The sequence below is a fragment of the Sphaerodactylus townsendi genome, linkage group LG05 (assembly GCF_021028975.2).
Source record: "Sphaerodactylus townsendi isolate TG3544 linkage group LG05, MPM_Stown_v2.3, whole genome shotgun sequence".
Classification (NCBI taxonomy): domain Eukaryota; kingdom Metazoa; phylum Chordata; class Lepidosauria; order Squamata; family Sphaerodactylidae; genus Sphaerodactylus; species Sphaerodactylus townsendi.
Genome location: NC_059429.1, coordinates 59,550,590 through 59,572,919, shown reverse-complemented (window position 1 = coordinate 59,572,919; position 22,330 = coordinate 59,550,590). Strand labels below are relative to the sequence as shown.

Below are 22,330 nucleotides of genomic sequence, written 5' to 3'. Positions count from 1 at the left end.
CAATGTAATCTAGCAGTCAGATTATGGTAAACTTTGCCATTTGTTTGTTTTGCAAATTACTAGTATGAAGAGTTACTACAGAAAAAAAAATACAGGAAAAATTATAACACCATATTGGGTAAATAAATTGTGTATTAAACAAATAATTAAAACCACAACAAAATGCAGTCTTTCACTGAAAAGCAATCTGCTCTGTAACTCCTTTTCTAAAAATAGGAAATATTGACTGATTGACTGATTATACATAAATGTTTATAGTATTGGTAAAGGAGGAAAAGATGTGTGTGAACATTCCTTAAACACTAAAAGATTTAAATACTAGTTAACTACAGTTACTATATCATCTTAGGCATTGGTTCAGTACTTTTCATAAGGCAAAATGACAGCCTACATGCATGAAATAGTTAAGTACTTACTTGGATTATTTCATCTTTGAGGATTCTATGGAAACTTAGCTGACCAGGTGGACACACTGGCTGCCATTCTTGGGATCTCTTTGTAGCCACTAATAAATTGGAGATTTCTGCAAAGGAACCAAAATTCTGTTTTCAAACAGATTTGCTCCTGAAAGAAGTGAGTGAGCACACATCCTATCCTTAGCAATTGACTGCTTTCATATTACTGGATGTTCCCAACTGCAGGGGAAAACAGCAGAACCAAAGAAAAGAGAAATCAAACAGCCCAGTGAGATCTATCTCTTTTGTCTTCTTTTTACAGCCATGAAAGACAAATAATTGTCCAAGGAATCATGAGCAGTGGTAGTTCATTATTTGTAAAGGAACAGGAGGAAGATGGTGGGAGGCAGAAGCACATGCAACATGTTAAGACTACGAGAACATAAGCAAAACATCCTTCCTACAAACAGAAGCTGACAAATGAATCAATCCCCAGCCACTGAGAAGAATGAATCCCCCGCCACTGAAAATATTTCTAATATTTTAGCACTGGCAAATCAAAGTCTTTAGTACATGTGTATCTTGGACTGGTTATTGTTTTCCAGTGCAGCTTCTCACAAGCCGAGAAGCTGATGCTGAGGTTGTGGGATTGTCACAAATAAAAGGGCTGTAGTAAGGATGGTCACAAGCAGAGATTTCTGCTCCTCAGCTTCCATCAGCAGAATATCAGAAAGATATAACCCAATATGATGAAGTATAGGAATGTTATCTTTGTTATGAGCACAAAATCAATTAAAACTAATAAATATGTATCCACAGGAACAATGCTCAGGCCTTTTATATAATATTAACTTAAACCAAAAAGCTACCTCTTGGTTTTGGCTGACAGCATCTCTTGAGAGTGAAAACTATATTGTCTGTCCTAAGAATCTGTCCTCTCAAGTGATCCATTAGCTCTGTCAGAGTTGGAAAGAGCTTATCAGACCCATGCAAGACACATCCATCTTTCTTCATTTCAATCTGAAAGTTTTTGTACTGCTTGGGAGGATTTAAGATTTGCTGCAGGGAAGTAAAAGAAGAGAAAAGAAAGACAGCAGAAATCAAGTGAATAATGGCTCCTCACTATGACAAATGAGAGCTCCTCCCAGGAAATAACAGTAAATGTAGTCATTACAAACATGTTTCTGAAGTATTCTAATCCAATATTACGGGCACCAACAAGTGGTGCTGCATTACACCACATCCTAGGAAGCAAAAATACCATGAACCTGTGTATCTAAAGCACTTGAAGTCTTCCTTTATCTTGCTTTGGTAGACATATTTCACACAAGGGACACATTCTGTACTTGATGAATAATACCTCCACACTTTGGAAATCTTGCAACCGGCAAGAGACGTTTGTATCTAGGCATTATTAATATAAGCTGAGAAATTAATATTGCATTAAAAATAATCACATTCCTAACACTTCAGTGTATGAAAAAGCATGCAAACCCATCAGCAAATTGTCACTTACCATTACCATACAAGCAGTTAGTGATGTAGGTATAAATTTTTAATGGGGTGGGTTGGGGGGGGGGTTCAGAAGGTGGGGGAGGGTTGAAAGGTTTGGGGTGGGGAAGGGTTAGAAGGTGTGAAGGGCTTTGTTGGGCTGAGGAGCACTTGATCCGCAGGCCTGGCCAGGCTGTTTGGGGTGCATGTGGAGGCGGGAGGGCTTTGCCGGGCTACAGAGCACTTGATCAGTGAGCTTGGCCTGACTGCTTAGGTTGCGGGGGGAGGAGGAAGGAAGGCTTTGCCGGGACACAGAGCAACTGTTCCGTGGGTCCAGCCTGGGTGTTTAGATGGGTGGGGAGGCAGGAGGGCTCTGCTACATCACGGGCAGGGGGAATTGAATGTTGCCCACCAATTGGTGTTCGTCGTCGCAACATTTGATTCCTTAGGTTTTATTGTTTAGGATTGAAAAATCTCAGACTTCGTTTCCTTGAAGCCTGGATCATCTGAGTTGCTTCTTCTACATATATTTTTATGCCACCTTTTCATTCAACTCAGGGTCTTAAGGAAGTGAACATCAAACATTAAAACAGAATTTAAACACATACACACATAGAGGTTGGAGGAATCTAAATGTAATTTTCCATAGAAATTTCAGATCTGTTGCATCTACAAATGAATGTTTTAGCTACACATATATGCCATTCCAATTAACACATTATCTCATACAAGTAAACACCTAACATACTAAACTATGATTTGTCAGCCATCAATATTTCCCTGTACATTCCTTTCCCCCAAACAAAAAGTAGGTGACAGAGCCCAGAGTCTGCTTAAACTCGCCAACTCTGCTGCAGCTTTTTGTTTGGCTACTTCCGACATGAACATTCTTGGTACATGAACAAGCACCACATGAGCAAGCACTTGGTTCATGAACAAGCACCACTAAATCCTCATGGGCCCATAGACTGGGATCATCAATGCCAAGACGACAAATGGATCCTCTGAAGATGCCAGCCACAGATGCAGGCGAAACGTCAGGAGAGAATGCTGCTAGAACACGGCCATACAGCCCGGAAACCACACAGCACCCAAATGTGCCCTCCTTAGCATTTTATTGTTTAGGACTGAAAAATCTCAAGCTTCATTTCCTTGATGCCTGGATCATGTTTCTTTTCTTCAATCTAATTGTTCCAAAATAATGCCATTACAGAGCTCAAGAAAAAATACCAAGCCAACCATACCTGTGAGTATTCAATACATGTCACCGTTAAGAGAATATTGTTGAAGTCTGTACAGCTCCACCTTAGGACATACATCCCTTCCTCATTGCCTTCCTGCTTTAGCTTGTTCATAGCATACTCTGTGCTGAAAATTTTCAGAAATGAGAAGTTATATTAAAAGATGAGTTAGTTGTAAGACATGGTATATGGACATTTTACTAGTTGTGAAACAATGTGCTAATGACAAAACATGATAAATCTCTATACAAGTATTTCAAAAAGGGAACAAAAAGGGGGGAGGACAAAAATTGGAGCAAAGAAGGTGTTCCGAATAGAAACTCATGTTTCAGATTTAGAAGTTATTTAATTTAAAAAGAGAAAGATAACAGAATGCTTACCTTACTCACAGTTTCACAGACAGTTCCTACACAAACTGAATTTCTCTGAGAAGTACTGAGAATAATTCCAAACCATCATTTGTACAGAGCTTCCCCTCAGCACTGAAGTTTATAAGAGAAGATCAACCTTATTTAGAAGCACAACATGTGCCTAAAGGAACACCTTCTACTATTTCAACTTGCCAGATCCTTGAGATATCATATTAATCAAGGCAGGTGTACAACAAGTACTGTCAAAAGTAATTACACCAATGCGTACTCAAACTCACTAAGTGAGTATCATTTAAATAATTGCTATATGACATATAATTCTATCTTTCATTCAATTCCACAAAATATACTCATTCTTATAATTTTCAAAACCCCAAAAGACCCCTTCCATATGCCATTCAAGTGAAATGTGAAACTCAGTTTAGAAATTGTGTAGGTGAATTAACACAATGATAAATGTTATCATTTACATAATAATTTAAGTATAATATTGAATAATATGAATGTTTTATTTTTTATGTAGCTTGAGGAAAACAAGTGTGCTCCTAGAGGAGATAAGAAAAAACTATGTATAATATATGTAAGTGCATATGGAAGGGGTCTTTTGGGATTTTGAAAATTATAAGAATGAGTATATTTTATTTATACATACTGATACTTGTGTTTATACATTGCAGATTGGCTTGACAAAGGATTTTTGAAATAAAACCTAATCTAGAGGTTTTGTAGCCAAACTAGACTTTGAACTTACCAGTTGAATTATTTTTGAACTTTTTGGAATTGTGGAATTGAATGAAAGTTAGAATTATATGTTACATAGCAATTATTTAAAAGATACTCACTGAGTGAGTTTGAGTACGCATTGGTGTAATTACTTTTGACAGATCCTTGAGATAGGCAGGTGAAGCTTTCCTGTGAGAAGCATTTTATCCAAAATGCAACTGGGTAGGACACACAGAAGGGTCTTTCCAGTTGTTGCTTCCAAGCTGCAGAACAACACATTGGATGTACTGTGAAGGTGTCTTCTCTCCAGGGGGTTGTAGGCATTCAGGAAAGTTTAGGTCATGTCCCAATCATGCAGACAGGGCTTATGCAAATTTTGGGGGCAATCAAGGGCCTGACCTCTCCAGTCACCATCTGTCCTGATGAAAGGATACTGAACACATTAATACCCTCAGGACCACCCCCCCCCCCCCGCTGAACTCCCTCATAAGTCCATTACACTAGGGTGGGAAATGGATTACTTCTCCCTCCCTGGAGAGAAAACACCTTCCCACTAAGTTCAATGTGTCATTCTCTACCAGAGGGGCTATGTCAACCAGGAAGGTTATATGCCAAGCCTTTTGGGTGGTAAATGAGCATCCCCAAGGATATAAGTCAAGGCTCCTACAGGATCCTCCCTCCTACCTTATGTGTCTACCACCATCTGTTGCAGCACATGCCTCCCAAAGGCCCCCTCTGCTGACCTCTGCTGGTCCAGATGGTAACACCACATGAAAGTGGAGAGCAAAGACCAGGTGGCTGCCTTACAGATCTCCTCTACAGGTGCTCTGGTTGTAAATGCGGCGAATATAACCACCACTCTAGTTGAGTGTGCTAAAGTCCCATACAGAGCCCTGAGTCCTTGGCTCTCACAGGACATTTGGATACATAATTTGACCCATCTAGCTTTGATTGTCTTGGATGTCTTCTTCCCTTTTCTCCTCAGGCCATAATTACAAAGAGATTACATTTTACGGAAATCACCAGTCTCTTCGTAACACCCAGTGTGTGCCATTCTCTCTCCCTAGGGTGGCTCAGGCTGTGGCAAAAGGATGGTAGGACCACTTGTTGGTTCAAATAGAAGAATGAGTGAACCTTCAGTGTGAAGGATGTGCCAATACATAAGACTACCAAAACAGGGTGAAACTGGCAGAGCTCCTTCCGGACTGACAGAGTCTCTAGTTCCAAATTCTCCTTGTCATCACAATCAGGAACGCTCTCTTCCATGTTAGGTGCTTCATTTCAGCTCTCTTCAGGAAATCAAACAGGGGTCCTGTCAGTGCATGGAACACCCTCCTCGTATCAGGTTCTTGAACGCCAATAGGCCCAGCTGAATCACCTGAAGCTTCAGTTAATTTATTGAGTAGCTCTGTTCCCTTGGGGACCACCAACACTGAGCTATTTGACCCAGGCAGTGGGCCCCCAAGCCCCTCTTGATGGTGTTGGTGGTTAGCATGATCCGCTGAGACAGAAGTGTTACGATCTGGCCCTGGTTCTGGTCCGATCCTGTTATGTCTCCTAACCAGGAGGCTGGATCCCCTTTCTGGAACTGCTGTATCTTGCTTGCTCTGTAGTTTCACTTTTAGGCTAATCTGTTTGTTAGACACCTTCTGGCTTCTACACTTCAAAGCGTTGGGGAGTATGGGTTGTTTTACTTTGGTGAAGGCCATGCCTTCACCTTCCCATGAGAAGAGAGGAGTGCTGTTCCCTCCCCTTGGAACTGGCAGCAAAAGGTGATGTCAAGCTGTGTAGGGCAGGGGGATGGAGTGAGGGTATAATGAAAGCTGTTTTGGTGCCTAATTCTTAGTTCTATCAATTGAAGTCTAAATGCTTTATCTTGATGCTGTTTTCAATAAAGGAAATTGCTTGAATACGAAGTCACATAAGGATTACTATTTACGAAAATGAACAGTTTGGAGGACACAAAACTAACCAAATGGGTCCATGGCATCCATTTTTAATGTTGTGCTTTATCAAAGGTGGAGCAACATCTGTGCAGAGATAGTGATGGGCATCTGCAGTAAGTCTAAAGTATCCATCTATCAAAGCAGCAAATGACAGAGCTTCTTCATGGGAAGAGAGTACAAGTTCCTAAAACAGAATAAAATTATCAAGAGTTATTCTGCTGCTGTAAAATACTACAAGAACATTTGTCTGTCAAAATGTTAAAGGAGTTGAAGGAAAGGCAACATTCATTAATGCATCTGTGTTCACATACGAACATGAGAAGAGCTTTGCTGAATCTGACCAGTGGTCCATCTAGTCTGGCATCCTCTCTCACACAGTAGCCAATCAAGTCCTCCGGAGGACCAACAACAGGGCACAAGGCCTTCCCCTGATATTGCCTTTTGGTGCCAGTATTCAGAGGTTTACTGCCTCTGAATATGGATTTACTTGTATAAACAAACCTATGCCTCCATGAATCTGTCTAATCCTCTTTTAATAATAACATATGAAGGATCCTGCTGGATCACATTTTAACATTTATTTACAAATAAATCTTAACCACAGTATTTGATTAAAATTATGATATAAAAAGAAGAAAGCAATGCAACTGGTAGTATAATCAAATCAAGTCTGCAGATAAATGTGTGGGTGGAGTGGGGGTGAAACTAATTACCACCATCAACACCACAGGTCTTGAAATGCTTACCAGCACAAGCAAGATGCATCACTTTTCTAAGAAGATAGATGCTTCTAAATGCTGGGAACTCATTGTGGATGATAAGAGGCCAGAAACCCTTTCCAGAGCTGACCTCTTTTAAGTAAAGGGCTTTAAGCAGGACCTTTCCCACAGCCCTTCTCAAACAGGCAAGCTAATATGACAGGAAACATTGTGCGAGATAAGCACGTCACAGGTTATGAAGGCTTTAAAGGTCAAAACAAATACCTTGAAAGAGACAGGCTCAGAAGTTAAATGGACTTGTCCATTTCAAGTGAATGGTTGGGGTGAAGATTCTAACACTGGTTAGGGATTGAGGGCATGAATACAAGGATTTCACCTTGCATCTTTAAGGACCCAGAGCACTTACCATCCTGTTGTTGTCTTGCCGGTAAGTACAGACTGCGCAGTCCTTGATCACAATGTGAGTGATTTCAAGAAAGTAGGAAAAATTGTTCCACACCTCTTTCCTATTTTTTTCTTCATTTTTCTTGACTTTGCTGGCTGACTTTTTTCTCTTGATTTTGGGTTTTTCTTTCTCATTTTGGACAACCTGGTTGAAATAAATCATGAAGATTAATGTTGGGGAGGGGTAGAAGAGAACCCTATGAAAATGGTACTGGGAAAAACATGTTTGTATAATTACATTAAAATGCAACAATAGTGCTTGTGTAGACACATGGACGCTTCAAAGAGTGAGCACTTTGATTACATCAGTGAATTAGATGGCCCTGTGCTCTGGAGCCCACTTCCTGTATGCAAGGCTCTCAAACTAGTAGCAGTTTTTACAATTTTGGAAGATAGATCCCTAGATGTCAATGCCGACCAGTAACATTTCTAAAATTAGTAGCAAGTAGCCAACCTCTCCACTAATCAATTTCTGATATTTTCCATCAACTTAAGTGGAAGAGGAAAAGCCACCTAATCTGAAGAAACTTTCCTTAGGCTGAAAGAAGAGTTCAAACTTGGTTAAGCAGACATGTGGAATACTCTGAAGAAATGTACACTGTTAGATTTACTTGTATAAACAAACACATTTACACTTTCAATCATAAAATAACTGATGGAATTCTACAGAGTAATGTGATAGTATCAGTGATGTAAAATAGTATTGAAGAAAGGTACTAAATACATCTGCTGTTTATGGCAACTTACAGCACCATTTTCTTGCCACTGTATCTCTGATACCAAAAAGATACCAAATGCTTTTAATAGGGTCTTAAGAATTTACCGTATCCCCCCCGCCCCCTCCCAAGCAGGAAGCTTCTTTCCCTCTCCAAAGAGTAAAAACAAAATTACAGTGGTTTCACCAAAGCTGAAACTTCTAAACCACAAACCCCTATGATTTTTAAACTAATCTTTTTGCTTTGTCAACTCTTCCCTGGTATTCTTATAGCACTTACATGAGGTTTGAGCCTCCACTGGATTCCATGATTGCTTGTTACCATAACTTCATACTGTGGAAGTGTGTCAGAGTCATTCAAGTTAAAGCTTTTCTCATTCTCTGATGAAATCAGCAATGAAGAGGTCTCAAATACTTCTGCTCCATAATTCTTTGTTAATGTTTCCATTGTTGACAAGTATTTCACTTTCAGATCATGTGGTGAAACACTGCTGTCACAAATGGTCTTGTTGTTAAATTCCTTCAGGAAATCTTTGAAAACATTGTTTATCCGTAACCGGGTTAAGAAGTTCCTTTGTCTAATGGTCTTGTTTAAAGTTTCAGGAATATATCGTCTGTAGCTAAGGGCAGAAATGGAAAAAAATATACATAATTGCTTCCTTCAATATCCTCTTTACTTCTCAGTTACCAGTAGAGATAACAGAAAACCTTCAGATTAAAGGACATTGGGATAAAAATACAGCAGGAACCCCACAAACAAGTAATAAGTACATTTGAAGTCTTTGGGTACATTGTACTCATATTTATTTAAAGGGTTTATCTCTCACTTACTAACAAAAGCTAAAGGCTATTTACAATCTGTTATAATACACAAGTAAACAACGCCATAACTAAATGAAAACCAACAATACCAAAAAGCTGCAGTAACAGAAGGCAAGAGTGTTATAAGCAACAAAAACCATCCATCAAAAGCCTGGGAAGAAACAAATGTGTTCACCTCATGTCTGAAATTTACGATTAGGAACTAGATAAAAGGATGCAAGGAAGGAATTTCATAAGCACGGCCCTGCATCAAAATTCCATATATCCCTATCTCTAGTAGCCACAGTACTGGTTTGTCTTTCTCTCCTCTCAATCCATCTTTTACTTTATCTTTATTTTTACCCCACCCTACCCCAGTTAAGTGAGGCTAGGAAACAGGGTTTCTGTCCATTATCACAACAAGGCACAAGATGCCAGCAGAGTGATAGGGATCACACCCAATCTTATCACAATTACTGAGGGAAACAACTAAACTAGAGAGGAGCCAAGCCTTGCCCACTACTGAGCTACCAGATTCATAATCCTTCAAAATAGCACTTGGGTGGTTTTGGGCTTTTCTGCTTCATCAGACACAGAGTGTCTGCTAGAGGTGGAGAATCAACTGGACAAGATCTGTCCTGTGGAATGCCACAAGGTTCTGTTCTCTCACCCAATGCTCTTTCATATCTACATGTCTGCTGAATGAGAGCAACTGGAGCTTGGGAGTTGGATGTCATCAATATGTAGATGACGCTCTAGATTTCTTTATCTAAGCCTTCATACTGTATATACTTGCATATAAGTCAAATTTTTCAGCACATTTTTTGTGCTGAAAAAGTCCCCCTCGAATTATACGCGAGTCAGGTGTATTTAAAAAAATATTTTAGGGTTTTTACTTTGTTGGCCGCCAGAGGGTGCAGTTTTTAGGCTAGCGGCACCAAAATTTCAGGGATTTTTCAAGAGACTCTCCTGATGATACCACCCAAGTTTGGTAAAGTTTGGTTCAGGGGGTTCCCCATTCCCCCACTGTTTCCAATGGGAGCTAATAGGAGATGGGGCTACACTTTTGAGGGTCAATAACTTTGGACCCCATTGGACAACAGAAGATGGGGGCTACACCTTTGAGGGTCCACCTTTTGGACCCCCTGAACCAAACATCACCAAACCTGGGTGGTATCATCAGGAGGGTCTCCTAAAGATACTCTGAAATGTTGGTACTGCTAACATAAACATTCCTCCGCTGACCAAAAATCCAATTTTGAAGGATTTTAACTCTTGTGTTTTAGCTTGGTTGCTGGTTGAGCTAAGGTTTTTGGACTTTTAAAGTTATTGTTGAGACCATATTGTTTTTGTTGACCCTCTTTTCCACTTACAGAGCTAGTTTACTGTTTTTCTTGAAATAAATATTCAAAAACATTTAACCTATTGATGCCTCAATTAATGTAATTTTATTAGTATCTATTTTTATTTTTGAAATTTACCAGTAGCTGCTGCATTTCCCACCCTCGACTTATACATGTCAATAAATTTTCCCAGTTTTTTGTGGTAAAATTAGGTGCCTCGACTTATATGCGGGTCGACTTATACACGAGTATATACGGTATGTGTCCGTCTTGGTTCTGAACTGGTGCTCTGAGGTTGTAGCCAGCTGGCTAAGGTAGAAGATGCTGAACCCCAACAAAACAGAGGCAATACTGGTTGGAAAGGTAATACTGACAGAGGTAATACTGATGTTCTGCAGTTGGCATTTTCTGAGTGTTGGGGGTTATCAAGACAGTCTGGTGCAGTGGTCAAAAAATCAGCTGCATCTGATTTGCCAACACTTTTACTTCTTAAATTCAGCCAGTCTGGGCACACTGATGCATGCTTCTGTAACCTTGTGGATGGATTACTATAACATGCTCAACACTGGACTGCCCTTGAAGAAAACTTGGAAACTCCACTGGTCCAGAATGTGGCAACCCTATTAGCTGATGGGAGCACATGCTGACCATTTTCAAACAGCTCATTGGCAGACAATTTGTTTCCAAGTTCAGTTCCAGGTATTGATTATAACTGATAAAGCCCTTCATGGCCTGGGGCCCACACATCTGAAGGACTATCTGCTGTGTATCAACAATGGTCTTTAGGCTGCCATCTACTAGTTGTTGTTTCCTTACTTAGAGTGGCCTGTCTGACATTGACCAGAGCCTGGGCCTTTTCCATCATGGCTCCTGTCATGATTCAAAGATGTAAGATGCTCTGAATTTTGTCAGGCGGCCCTGATGGCCATTTGCCTTCTCAGAGAAGACATCCGTAATAGGCATCAAGAGGTCAGAGATTGGAGATCCTTTTCCATAGGGAGATAACCATTTTCTCTGTCTGCTAGGAAGGGTGAGGAAGCTGTTGCAATGATCTGGAAACTGAGATGTGTGTACCATGTACCCTCAATTTATTCAGAGATCAGGATTCACCTTTCCACATGGAGGTGGAGTCCCTAAATCTGGATTGGGTAAAAGGCTTCCCACCAATTAAGGCAGGAAGGCTGGAAACATCCTGTAATGTTGTAATCTCCTTACTTGGAGAAGATGTGAGACAGGATTTGCATTTGCTCCACAGACATCCAGGGAGGGATGTTGGAGATAAATCTTCCATGCTGGTTAAGTTTAGCTTAGTGTGGCATATTCTCTGCTCTTTCCCTTAGACCTTAGTAAGCATGGTAGTTATTCTCACTGTCGTGTGCTTTGGCTTTACTTTTAGCAATAAAGTTTTCCTGTTTAAGAGAGCAGACAGTGATTAACTCCTTCGTGCACATCTCAGCCATTCGCTCGTGCTAAACAGATAAACACGGGGGAGGACTGAAGTAATTGGAAAATTCTGCCCTTTGCATATCTTCAGAGGCAACACTTACCAGTGTTCCCCAAGCCACTGGTAATGAGGGAGGCTGGATTTCTAACTTGAAGTGGTGGTAGCTTGAAGTGGATTTTTCAACTTGAAGTGGGATTTACATGCCCATGAACACACTACATGCATGTAAACACACACAGACTCCGATTAGGCTTATGGTAGCTCCCACTTTGTGGAATGGGCTACTGAACAGCTGAGGGGATGAGGGGAATACCCTCACTGGAGTTCTTTAGAAGGCACTGCAAGACTTGCTGGTTTGATGGGCTATGAATAGCAGACATACATGGGGTATTTGAAGTTTGTGATTTTGTTTTGGTCTTAACTTGCAATATTATAAAGTGCTGAAAGCCATCTGCTCTGACCTGAATAGCTCAGGCTAGCCTAAACTCATCAGACCTCAGAAGCTAAGCAGGATTGAGCCTGGCAAGTATTTGGATGGGTGACTTTCAAGGAACAGCAGGGGCATGATGAGGAAGAGGGAATTGGTAAACCACCTCTGAACATTTCTTGCCTTGAAAGCCCCACAGGTAGTGGAAAAAAAGCCGCCTGAGTGGAGTACAAATGCTTTCATAAATAAACAAAAAAAAGTTCCTCAAAGATTAAAAATAATGCCTTAAACCACAAAAGGAACCTGCTGCACTACCACTCTGTCAAATAAATAACTGCACCTATATTGGCAGTAACTCTGAAAGGCTAATTTCCAGGCCCAGAAAGGAAATTATCTTTTGATTTTCAATCAAGCCTCTTGGCTTACAACTGGAACCCAAATCTGAACCCAGAGTTTTTTTTGTTTCCAAACTACCACAGTTTGTGTTCTGCACATACGCAGTCCCTGCTGTTGCTTTCCCCCTTTGGACTGGATTGTCTTGCTGGGCCATTGGATCTCCAGATGCTTGGACCCTTGCATTGGGATCCAGTTCTCCTACCAGAAAGGTAAATATAGCCCCCCAAAAGGTAAATATATAAATCAATTTAACTTGTTTTGAATTGCAAGTTGAAACATGGCTTTACTTCTGTCACCCCTCACTTCCTCCTGCATCTGATATAGTGAGCATATTACACTACTGCATACTTTTTGATGCTTTAAGTATGCTCCTACTGGGTAATTTCTGTATTGTTCAGTGTTTTGTTTAAATGTGTGTGCTTTGTTTCAGCACTGTTCCAGATCTCTGCTTGTTTTTAAGTTTCTGCAACTCAAACCCTGTTGTATTGTTCATTGGATGTCCTAGCCGCTGACTTTATTGATTTACATTCTGTACTCTGCCTTGTGCCTCAGTGAGAAAGGTATTGATAACATAAATAAAGTAAATAAAACATCTGGAAAGGAGGTGATAATTATTTTAAACACTCATAGAAACCCAAAAGCATCTCTTAGAAAGCTCCTTCTACACACCACGCAGGACTTAAAAACTTACAGCTTCTAAAACTGGCAGCTACTCAGGAGTAAAATCCATGTTCCTACACATCATCTCTATTCAGACCCATACGGCCCACTCAGGAGAAAATCTATATAAATAATTTTGACTCACCTTACATCTTTGAGAAGTTCTGACAGCTTCAGGTTCTTTTTTATTGCATCGTGAGAGATAGCAAGGACAGCCATGCCCAAGCATTCATTCTCAATTTCATGAACCTCCTGATCGTTTTTAGGGTCTCGAACAGGTGCAAAACATCTCACCAAATCATTTTGCCCCTTCATAGAGAAGAAACAAAAAATCATTTTAACTGAACTTATATTTAAATTACCAAATGTTAATTACTAAATATTTAGTGTAGAAGCAGAGTTTTGCAAAGGACAGCACCATAGGCAGTAAAACACTGTGTGATCAATGAAACAGCACAACATACAATGAAGCAGCGACTAATCTGCTGGATTATTCTGCAAGAGATGTTCTGGTTAGAATGGCTGTTCCATCAATCCAAATGGCAGGAGAGGCCCAAATGTAATATGCTGAAGTTAATAGTACACAGCTTCTCATTAAAAAAAAAAGTAAGTCAACATTCAAAACGAGCAGGCCAACACACACAAAAGGCTACAGAACAAAGATAATGACATAATTCTTTCCTGTAAGTTACCTACCTGTGCAAAAATATATTCTAGTGAATTTGCATCAAGGAGAGGTGTGCCTTCTTGCACCTGTTTCTTCTCATATGGGTTCTTTGATTTCTTTGGAGAATGTCTCCAAACAGAGGGTTCGTTTTCATTTGTCCCATGCCAATTAGTAAAGTAATACCTTGAAAAAAATAAATCATAAGATTTTTTGGCTATATATGCCTGCTTTAACTGAAGAACAAGAGAGCCAAACATTATAACAATACAACTTCGTCTAAAAATATCATGAGCAACTTGTATGTTTCATAGCTGCTTAATTATTTATTTTATTGATTGATTGATTGATTCGATTTGGTAAACCGCCCTGCCCCCAAAGGACGCAGGGCGGTAAATTATGAATGCTAACTGAACTAGGAAACCTTAATGACCTAACCATACTCTTATGGCTTAAAAATCTCACAAGTCTAGCTACCCTGTAAAATCCATAACCTCCTCCAATATAGGCTGGCCCCGTCTCTGAGCAAGTTCTGTCCTTGACATACTGTAGTACCACTCAAACCAGACTGTTTACATAGCCAGTCCTGCAAAATACATCAAGTAGTGAAAGACAAAACTGGCAACAACAGTAGCAGGCATCTCAAGCATCATGAATTCCAGCGTCCTGCCACAAGCAGGAATCCTACCCTAAACAATCCTAAACACCTTCATGCACCACTAATGGACATACTTAATTATGTTCTTCAGAGATTATTCATGAGTAGAAGAAAATTCAGAGAACTTGACCCCCATCCCACTGAGAGCCACCTGAGAGTCTTCTCCTGGGGGTTAAGGGTCTCTTCTTGAACAGCATGGGAGGTAGAATCTGAAGTCAGACTGGGAAACTGTTAAAAAGTGCCCTCTTCTTGTGCCAACAGAATTACCTCTTCACTGTAAGTACAGTTACACCAACAGAACAGCTATTCTGGATCCAATCTTATCATATCAGACTCCTAAACTACCTGTCAGAAAGCTCCAGCAGTACACCCTTCTTCCCAACCTAACAATTTAATTTTAATTACCATATTATATTGGTCAGAGGGCTTGGGACTGCGCCCCCTCAAAGGAGCGTACATGTAATGTTATCCATTAGATCAGGGGTAGGGAACCTGCGGCTCTCCAGATGTTCAGGAACTACAATTCCCATCAGCCCCTACCAGCATGGCCAATTGGCCATGCTGGGTAGTAGGCTGATGGGGAATTGAGTTCCTAATTTATCTGAAGAAACTGGAATCCTGATAGATCTACCTGCCTGTTATAAAGAGCAGCAGAGGCCAACCAGGTTACAATCAGCTTTTTGATACAGTAATGTTTTAATAGTTTTTGTTCCAGAATCTAACCTTGATTAACAGTTTGATAGTCTTTTAAACTAAGTGCTCCCATATAGTAAATAATTTGATGTGGATATCAGTTATTATTGCAACTCAGCCTTCAGCATTTCTATGTTGGAAAAAACCCAGCTAACCATATTTAATATCTATCATAACACTGCTAAACGTAGATCAATATTCCTTTCCATCGCTCTGACTTGCTACAGAATCATTAAATACACTTACATTTGATAAAGACTATTAAAATATGAAAGACAGAGTATGCTTTTATTGTGACAATATCCAATACGAACTTGATGAAGTCAAGAAATGGCATTTTATGGGGCACTCACCCTATTTGTATGGACTTCTGCCAGAGCTAAATAGAGTTACTTGCAAACTCAAAGACTCAAATTTTGTAACTATGCTCCAGTGGTGTAATTAGGCAAACTGGATCCCTGGGCAAAACCTGCGTTTGATGCCCCCCTAGGCGCGTGCCCGGTGCAACTTGTAGCTTATGCCCCCCTGTAGCTAAGCTCAGTGGCGTATCTAGGCAAACTGGAGTTTGGCGCCCCCCCCCCCCCATGGGCAGCCGGCCTCCCCCACTGTGACCAAGCAATGATTTTTTACACCAGGCCGTTTCAAAGTCACCATCACATTATAGAACATGCCCCAACTCACAAATCTGAACACAGCAATAGGCCATGCCACACAGCAGAAATAATTTTTTTGAAAACATTTTCAAAATGCTTTCAAAATGTTTTATTACTGCTATGAAAAATTTTTATGGTGGATTTAAACGGAGAATCTGGGCTCCCTAGTTTGAACAAGCGATGCTGGATTCCACCCACAAACAGCATCATATTCAATGGTGTTTAAACTAGGGAGCCCAGATTCTCCGTTTAAATCTACCTTAAAGGGAGAATCTGGGGTTCCCAGTTTAAACAACATTAAAAGTGATGCTATTTTGGGGTTGATTTTCACCTACCCTGAAACAGCATCACTTTCAGTGTTTAAACTGGGGACCTCAGATTCTCCCTTTAAATCCATGCCAAAGGGGGGAATTGAAAAGGAAAATCTGGGGAAATTTGGGGGGTGCTTGCTGTCAGGGGTGCAATTGTTAAGCTAGCAGCATCAAACTTTCAGGGTATCTTTAGGAGACCCTCCTAATGATACCATCCAGTTGGTAAAGTTTGGTTCAGGGGGTCCAAAGTTATGGACCCTCAAAGGTGTAGCCCCCATCTTCTGTTGTCCAATGGGGTCCAAAGTTATCGACCCTCAATTGGAAACAATGGGGGATGGGGAACCCCTTTTGGGAGTCCATAACTTTGGACTCCCTGAACCAAACCTCACCAAACCTGGGTGATAGCATCAAGAGAGTCTCCCGAAACATCCCTGAAATTTTGGTGCTGCTAGTCTAAAAACTGCACCCCCTGCAGGCCAAAAACTGAAAAACACTGGAAATACAAAAAAATCCCACAAGCGAACCTGCAGTTTTTGTGCCCCCCACAAGGGGAGGAACGCAATGGGAGGAATGCCTCTGCTATGCTCTCAACCCCTCAACCCCCAATCCCACATGCAATACGGGGGAATAATGCCATTGATCTATCTTACAGAGTTATTACTAGAGTTTAATAATATATATTTCCTTCAAAGGCTTTAAGGCATGATATAAAGTCTAAGCATTATTATTGTCAACACAGTAAAGGTTTCAATGATATGGCCCCATCATGTATGCAACCTTCTAATTAAGTACATACCTGTTCCTAATGAAATATTTGAAAGTTAAGTTATGTAAAATATGATACTAATTGCTACAAACAAATGTAATTGAATTTTGAACAAATTTATGCCAAACTTCTCCAAATCAGACTAGAGACATGGGTCAAGCAAAACAATATTATTGGTCCCGAACAAGTGGGCTTCTCCAAGGGGAAATCAACATTAGACCAGGTTCATGTTCTGGCCCACTTAGCCAACAAATACTCCAAAAACAGCTCTACCAAATTAAGTGTGGCCTTTTTGGATCTTAAGGGGGCATTTGACTCTGTGAACAGAGAAAAACTCTGGGGAAAACTTGTTGCCCTTAATATCGATCCAAGACTTCTTTTTCTGATAAAACAACTGCACACCCAAAACTCATGCCAGGTAAAAGACCACAGGGGATTTTTGTCAAACCCGGTCCAGGAGTCAAACAAGGCTGTGTACTAGCACCCTTATTATTTAACATCTTCTTACATGACCTCCCCATAGCCCTGGCCGAGTGGATGGGCACAGCCCTAAGATTGGCCCCAAAGCATGTCCCTCTCTTGACTTATTTGCGGGACGATGCAGCCCTATTATCCCACTTTCCCGATGTGGGTCTAACAAGACTCCTGCATGGATTCACATTATTGACTTTTATTGAGACAAATGATCTGCAGGTGAATTATGACAAAACTAAGATCCTGGTTTTTGGAAAAAGCAGTAAAAAAACAAGTCTGGAAGATAAAAAAAGGGCCACTACATTGAGCAAAGTGAAAAATTTCAAAAATATCTAGGACTCTGGTTTAGCAACAACTTGTTGTGGTCCACGCTCATCAAAAAAATAATATACTATTGGCTCCGAGGCCCAGTCAAAAGCGCCAAATGCCACTAGGAGGTTCTATATCATTCACTAGGGGCAACCAATATATTCCCCAGCTCTGCAAGTTTTTCAAAGCAAGGGGTGAGAGCTGACAAGCTGCTTTTATGGGCGCCCATTTGGTTAACTACCCAGCAACGGAAGTACCATCAGATCGATTTCCACTCTAAATTTCTGCATAAAATTATTTGGCGTGCCAAACTTCGTCCCCATATGCAGTTCTATGCCTAGAATCTGGCCAATACTCTATAGAGGCCACTATCTGGTTAAACATCATAAAATTTTGCAGCTGCATGCACTCATTATCAAAGCTCCGAGCAGCACTCACTGGCGCCAACTCACCTTGAGAGAACTCCATGCACTCTAAATGGTGCGCATCGAGTTATAACAAAGATTGAAGGGGAATTGGGCTATGATAGTGACTCTCTGAACAATGCTAACCCTTACTGAGACATTTGCCCTCATCAAAGAATGGCGTACTACAGCAATAAGCGTGATTATCCAACAACTGCAGAGCTTGGCCAACAAATCCCTGTTGTTAGCCAATGAGCGTGGCGAATTCCATTTGTGCAGGAAATCCAGCCTACTATATTACCGAAACACCAACCCTATATATAGGAGAGCCACCATGCTGGCGAGATTTAACATTATGCCATCCCTGCTCCATAGAGGAAGACTCAAGGGTCTACCAAGCGATAAGAGGCTTTGCCCTGCAGTCCAGGGCAGTTGGATTCCATTGCGCACATTCTCCTCCACTGCCCACTTTACCAGAATCCAAGATCCAGCTTATTACAAATCATTGACTCTATGAAAACCCTTACAGAGCTTGATAAAGTAAATATGCTCTTAAACTGTAATGACCTTGACTGTTGTCTCGCAGTGGCAAAGTTTCTGGCTGAGGTTTGCAAACTGAACTTATGATCCAGTGTGAAGTTTTATCTAGTAATTTTAATTGTATTTATATTGTATGTTCTGTATGCCAATAAAGGCTTATTGAAGAAAAAAAAGAATTTTGAACAAAATAATCGGCTTAGTAATGAAAACTATAAAATGAGCTTTGTGTATTTCAAGAAGACATTATCTTTTTCAATATTTCTCTGTATTTGGGAACACAAGAACAAATATTTTTAAAGGAAGTTATCAGCACAAACATTGTAGTTTCAGGGTAATGATCAGAAATGTCCTTTAAAAGCCCCATCCAAAGGTGGGGATGAAAGTGCTCTAGAAAACGGTACACCCCCATGTCAACCCATTTGTCCTCCCTTGGGGCACTTAGCCTGGCAGAGGGAGTAGACATGCCAGCAGCCCCCCATCTTACATCCCTTTGCAAACCCGTTGCAAACCCCAGAAGTCCGAGCTATGTTGGGGCTGAACTGTGTCCCACATGGATGCCAGGGGGGGGGGGGGCATTCCCAGAGGTGGAGGCGAAGTTAGTTGGCTCCCTCCTGGGGCTTAGGGCAGAGTGTGCGACACACCATCCTTCAGACTTACACCACACTTTGGGTGGCATAAGTTCTGTGAACCCTAGGGAGCTTTTTGGCAGCAGGGGAGTTTCAGGGCTTTTCCAAGCTGGTGGAAAGATCTACTGGAGGCGGCAGGGCAGCACTGCATTGGAGCCACATCCCACCGCTTCCAGATTTGGATGGGGCTGCCCATCTCAGAAAGGTAAAAACATACCTTGTTTATTTCTTGGACACCTATTAACTTATTTTGTTTTCATTTCTATTCTCCTGAATGAGAAAGAAAGAATTGAGATAGAGAATCTCTTTGAGCACACATTAGTGACCACCTCTGTTTTAACTTTGAGAAATTGTTCAAATGTGGCCTACTTATCCCTGTGCAAAACATTCCCAAACTACAGAGCACTTTTAATATTTAATGACTATAATTGATCAGAACTGTTTCCAGCACTCTTCTGAGCTTGAATTATTTTTTAAAGTCCACTGTTGATATAAACAGTAAATGCCTATAGACTATAAGAAATAAGTCAGATCCTTCTCTATCAAGGTTTTATTGAACGGCTTACCTGACAACCATCACAGCATAGAAGCCAGAGTGCAGGACTAAGAACATATAAACCCCATTCAACCACAAAGCTCAAAGGATTATCTTGAGGGCAATTACTTTTTCTCAGCCTAATCTACTTCACAAGAGTTTGTAGATTTGTACTCTGCTTTTCTTCTCCAATAAGCCTTATAGCATCAAATAGGATTGTGGCAGAATTAATTTTGGCGTAAGCAACTAAAACACATTTTCCCCCAACCATTGCACTCATCAATTTCTTTTAAAGAGGATTCCCTGCACAACACCATGAAGACGGCTGTACTGTATAACAAAATGAGCTAGATGTCACAAGGAAGGAGACAAAACTGCATGTTGCAGAATTATCTTTCTACAGAATGTCATATTACCTCATACGATAATGAACACGGAGTACCGTTTTGTCCTCTATTTGGAAGATGTGATTTGGTGCATACCACAAATTTCTTTTTTCATCAAAGAGTGCAAATAGATTATGGCACAGTGGAGATATAGCTGTCAAAGGAAAATAAAACTTATCAGATCAGTGGGTATACCATGAAGCCCACATGCAAACGAGTCTTGCCAACTTTTAAAATGGAAAGATTTAAAAAGTTGCTTAATATTTAAAAGTCCTTATATTTTCATAGCTTATTGACTGCATCAGTTATTAAAATGTAAGAAAGGTTGATTCCACGTTTTAGCTGTAGGAGGCTAGAAAACATTGAAAGGTTAATAACAAGAGCTATTTTAGAGGACTATTCACTGTACAATACCCCAAAATTATAAGAATGTAAATACTGGCTGCTAGTTTCATGGAGTCCATATAAGAGCATATATTTGAAAGATATCAAATCCAGGATCTTTCTAGGTACCTTCCAAAAAGATTACTTCCAACGAGATTGGGAAGTGGTCTTGGATTTATACACTTACTTACCTTTGGACTCTCACACTATAAATAGAAAACAATGCCCAACCAGTCAACATATCAATTATTTAACATTCTCAATAATCCAATGTAAATTATTTTGGGTATGTTAGTGAGATCCCACCCCCAAATAACCCCAAGACGTCCTGAATTGCTTTGCTTGAGACTTGATCCTGATCTCACCTAAGGGAAGGGATGATACAGCATCTAAATGGGTCCTCAAATTCACCAATAAAAAGTGAATTAATGAAAGAAATTCTGAACCTTCTTTCAACATATATTCCTAGACTCAGCAGTGCAGAATTCCTCATTAGGGGAATGTCACTTGCCGAATAATTCTTACAATTATGCTACCATGATGGGTAGCCCTGTTAGTCCATATGTAGCAAAAGAAAAGAGAAAGGGTCCAGTACCACCTTAAAGACTAACAAAATTTCTGGCAGGGTAGGAACTTTCGTGAATCACAACTCACTTCTTCAGATTCAGAATCATGCTACCAGAGAAGATACTGCATTCACTGTCTAGAACAGATGAGTGTTGGACAGCTCTGAAACTCAATTAGCATGAATAATAAATTGGCTTTTTAAGTATTTGTTGTTATTTATTATAAAACATTTTCATTCAGCCGTGATTAGCAGATACATTCTTGAAGTCTGCCCAAGAGATCTTCACTGTTCATAAACAATGAGTCAAAAAGGACAGGATCTTTCAAAGAGGAGGTACTGGCAAGATGGGGAAAATTACATCTCTTTTACACAAAGACCCCACACTGGACAGACAAAACAGAATTCTTTGTTTTCAAATCATAGGGTCTTGTAGGATAATCTCTAGAAGGAAAAAGATACTTGGGCCCTTTCCGCACAGGCCAATAAACATGGGTTAAGGGCACGATAAAACCCAGGTTGGGGTGGGGAGTTGCACAGATCCTGCTCCTAACACGAGTCCGCTCCACATTCCCCCCAAACCCGGGTTTTTCAAGTATCGCGATTTGTGTGATTCTTTTGTTTTAACGTGCCTCACAGTCAAGTGAAGGCTGGGCAAAAACTGCATCATGCTTCTGCGCTTTCCTCCCTTTTTTAACTCCTGGCTCCCATCTGCAGAGCTATGAAGGCACTTCTGGGAACATGAGGAGTCAACAAGGCTCTGGGGGTTCATGTGTGCCTGCCAGCATAGCTGCGCATAGGTGGGAGTTAAGTAAAAAACAAAAGATGTGCCTTTGTGCCCCGGCCAATGCACCCACTGTCCATGGGACGGCCAGCCATGCAAACAGCCTGGGGTGAGGATGGGTTCATGTATCCTGCCTGCAACCTGCTTTAAACTTGCTGTGTGGAAAGGGCCATAAATAGACACAAAAAAGCATTCTGATGAAACTAGAACAGGGCCATTAAAATGGACGTATCTCAAAGATTGAGCCTTGCCATGTAAAACTGATACCGCAGTTGAAATTCCTGACCAACTCCACATCCACTGGAGAAGACAATGCTTGGTTAAAATTATTCATCAAACTGTGATCTCAAAGAGCAGAAATGAGCTATTGGGTTGCATGCATTCTGCTCTTTATGTGGCCTTTCAACTATTTAAGAAGAGGGAATATTTGATAGACTTTAGAAAGAAATGCTTTCAAAACAA

The 22,330-nt window shown here is 40.6% G+C and overlaps 1 protein-coding gene across 6 annotated transcripts in view; it reads right to left on the bottom strand.

The window, feature by feature from the left end:
* Window positions 1-22,330, bottom strand: part of JAK1 (Janus kinase 1) — a 96,300-nt gene that overhangs the window by 18,032 nt on the left and 55,938 nt on the right. For all 6 annotated transcript variants that reach the window (XM_048499036.1, XM_048499038.1, XM_048499039.1 and 3 more), the window contains 9 exons: window positions 20,166-20,289; window positions 13,813-13,966; window positions 13,262-13,425; window positions 8,326-8,665; window positions 7,293-7,475; window positions 6,194-6,351; window positions 3,131-3,254; window positions 1,265-1,454; window positions 417-523 (listed from right to left, as the gene is read on the bottom strand). In XM_048499036.1, coding sequence (XP_048354993.1) covers window positions 417-523; window positions 1,265-1,454; window positions 3,131-3,254; window positions 6,194-6,351; window positions 7,293-7,475; window positions 8,326-8,665; window positions 13,262-13,425; window positions 13,813-13,966; window positions 20,166-20,289 — 1,544 coding nt within the window. The remainder of the gene's footprint in view (window positions 1-416; window positions 524-1,264; window positions 1,455-3,130; window positions 3,255-6,193; window positions 6,352-7,292; window positions 7,476-8,325; window positions 8,666-13,261; window positions 13,426-13,812; window positions 13,967-20,165; window positions 20,290-22,330) is intronic.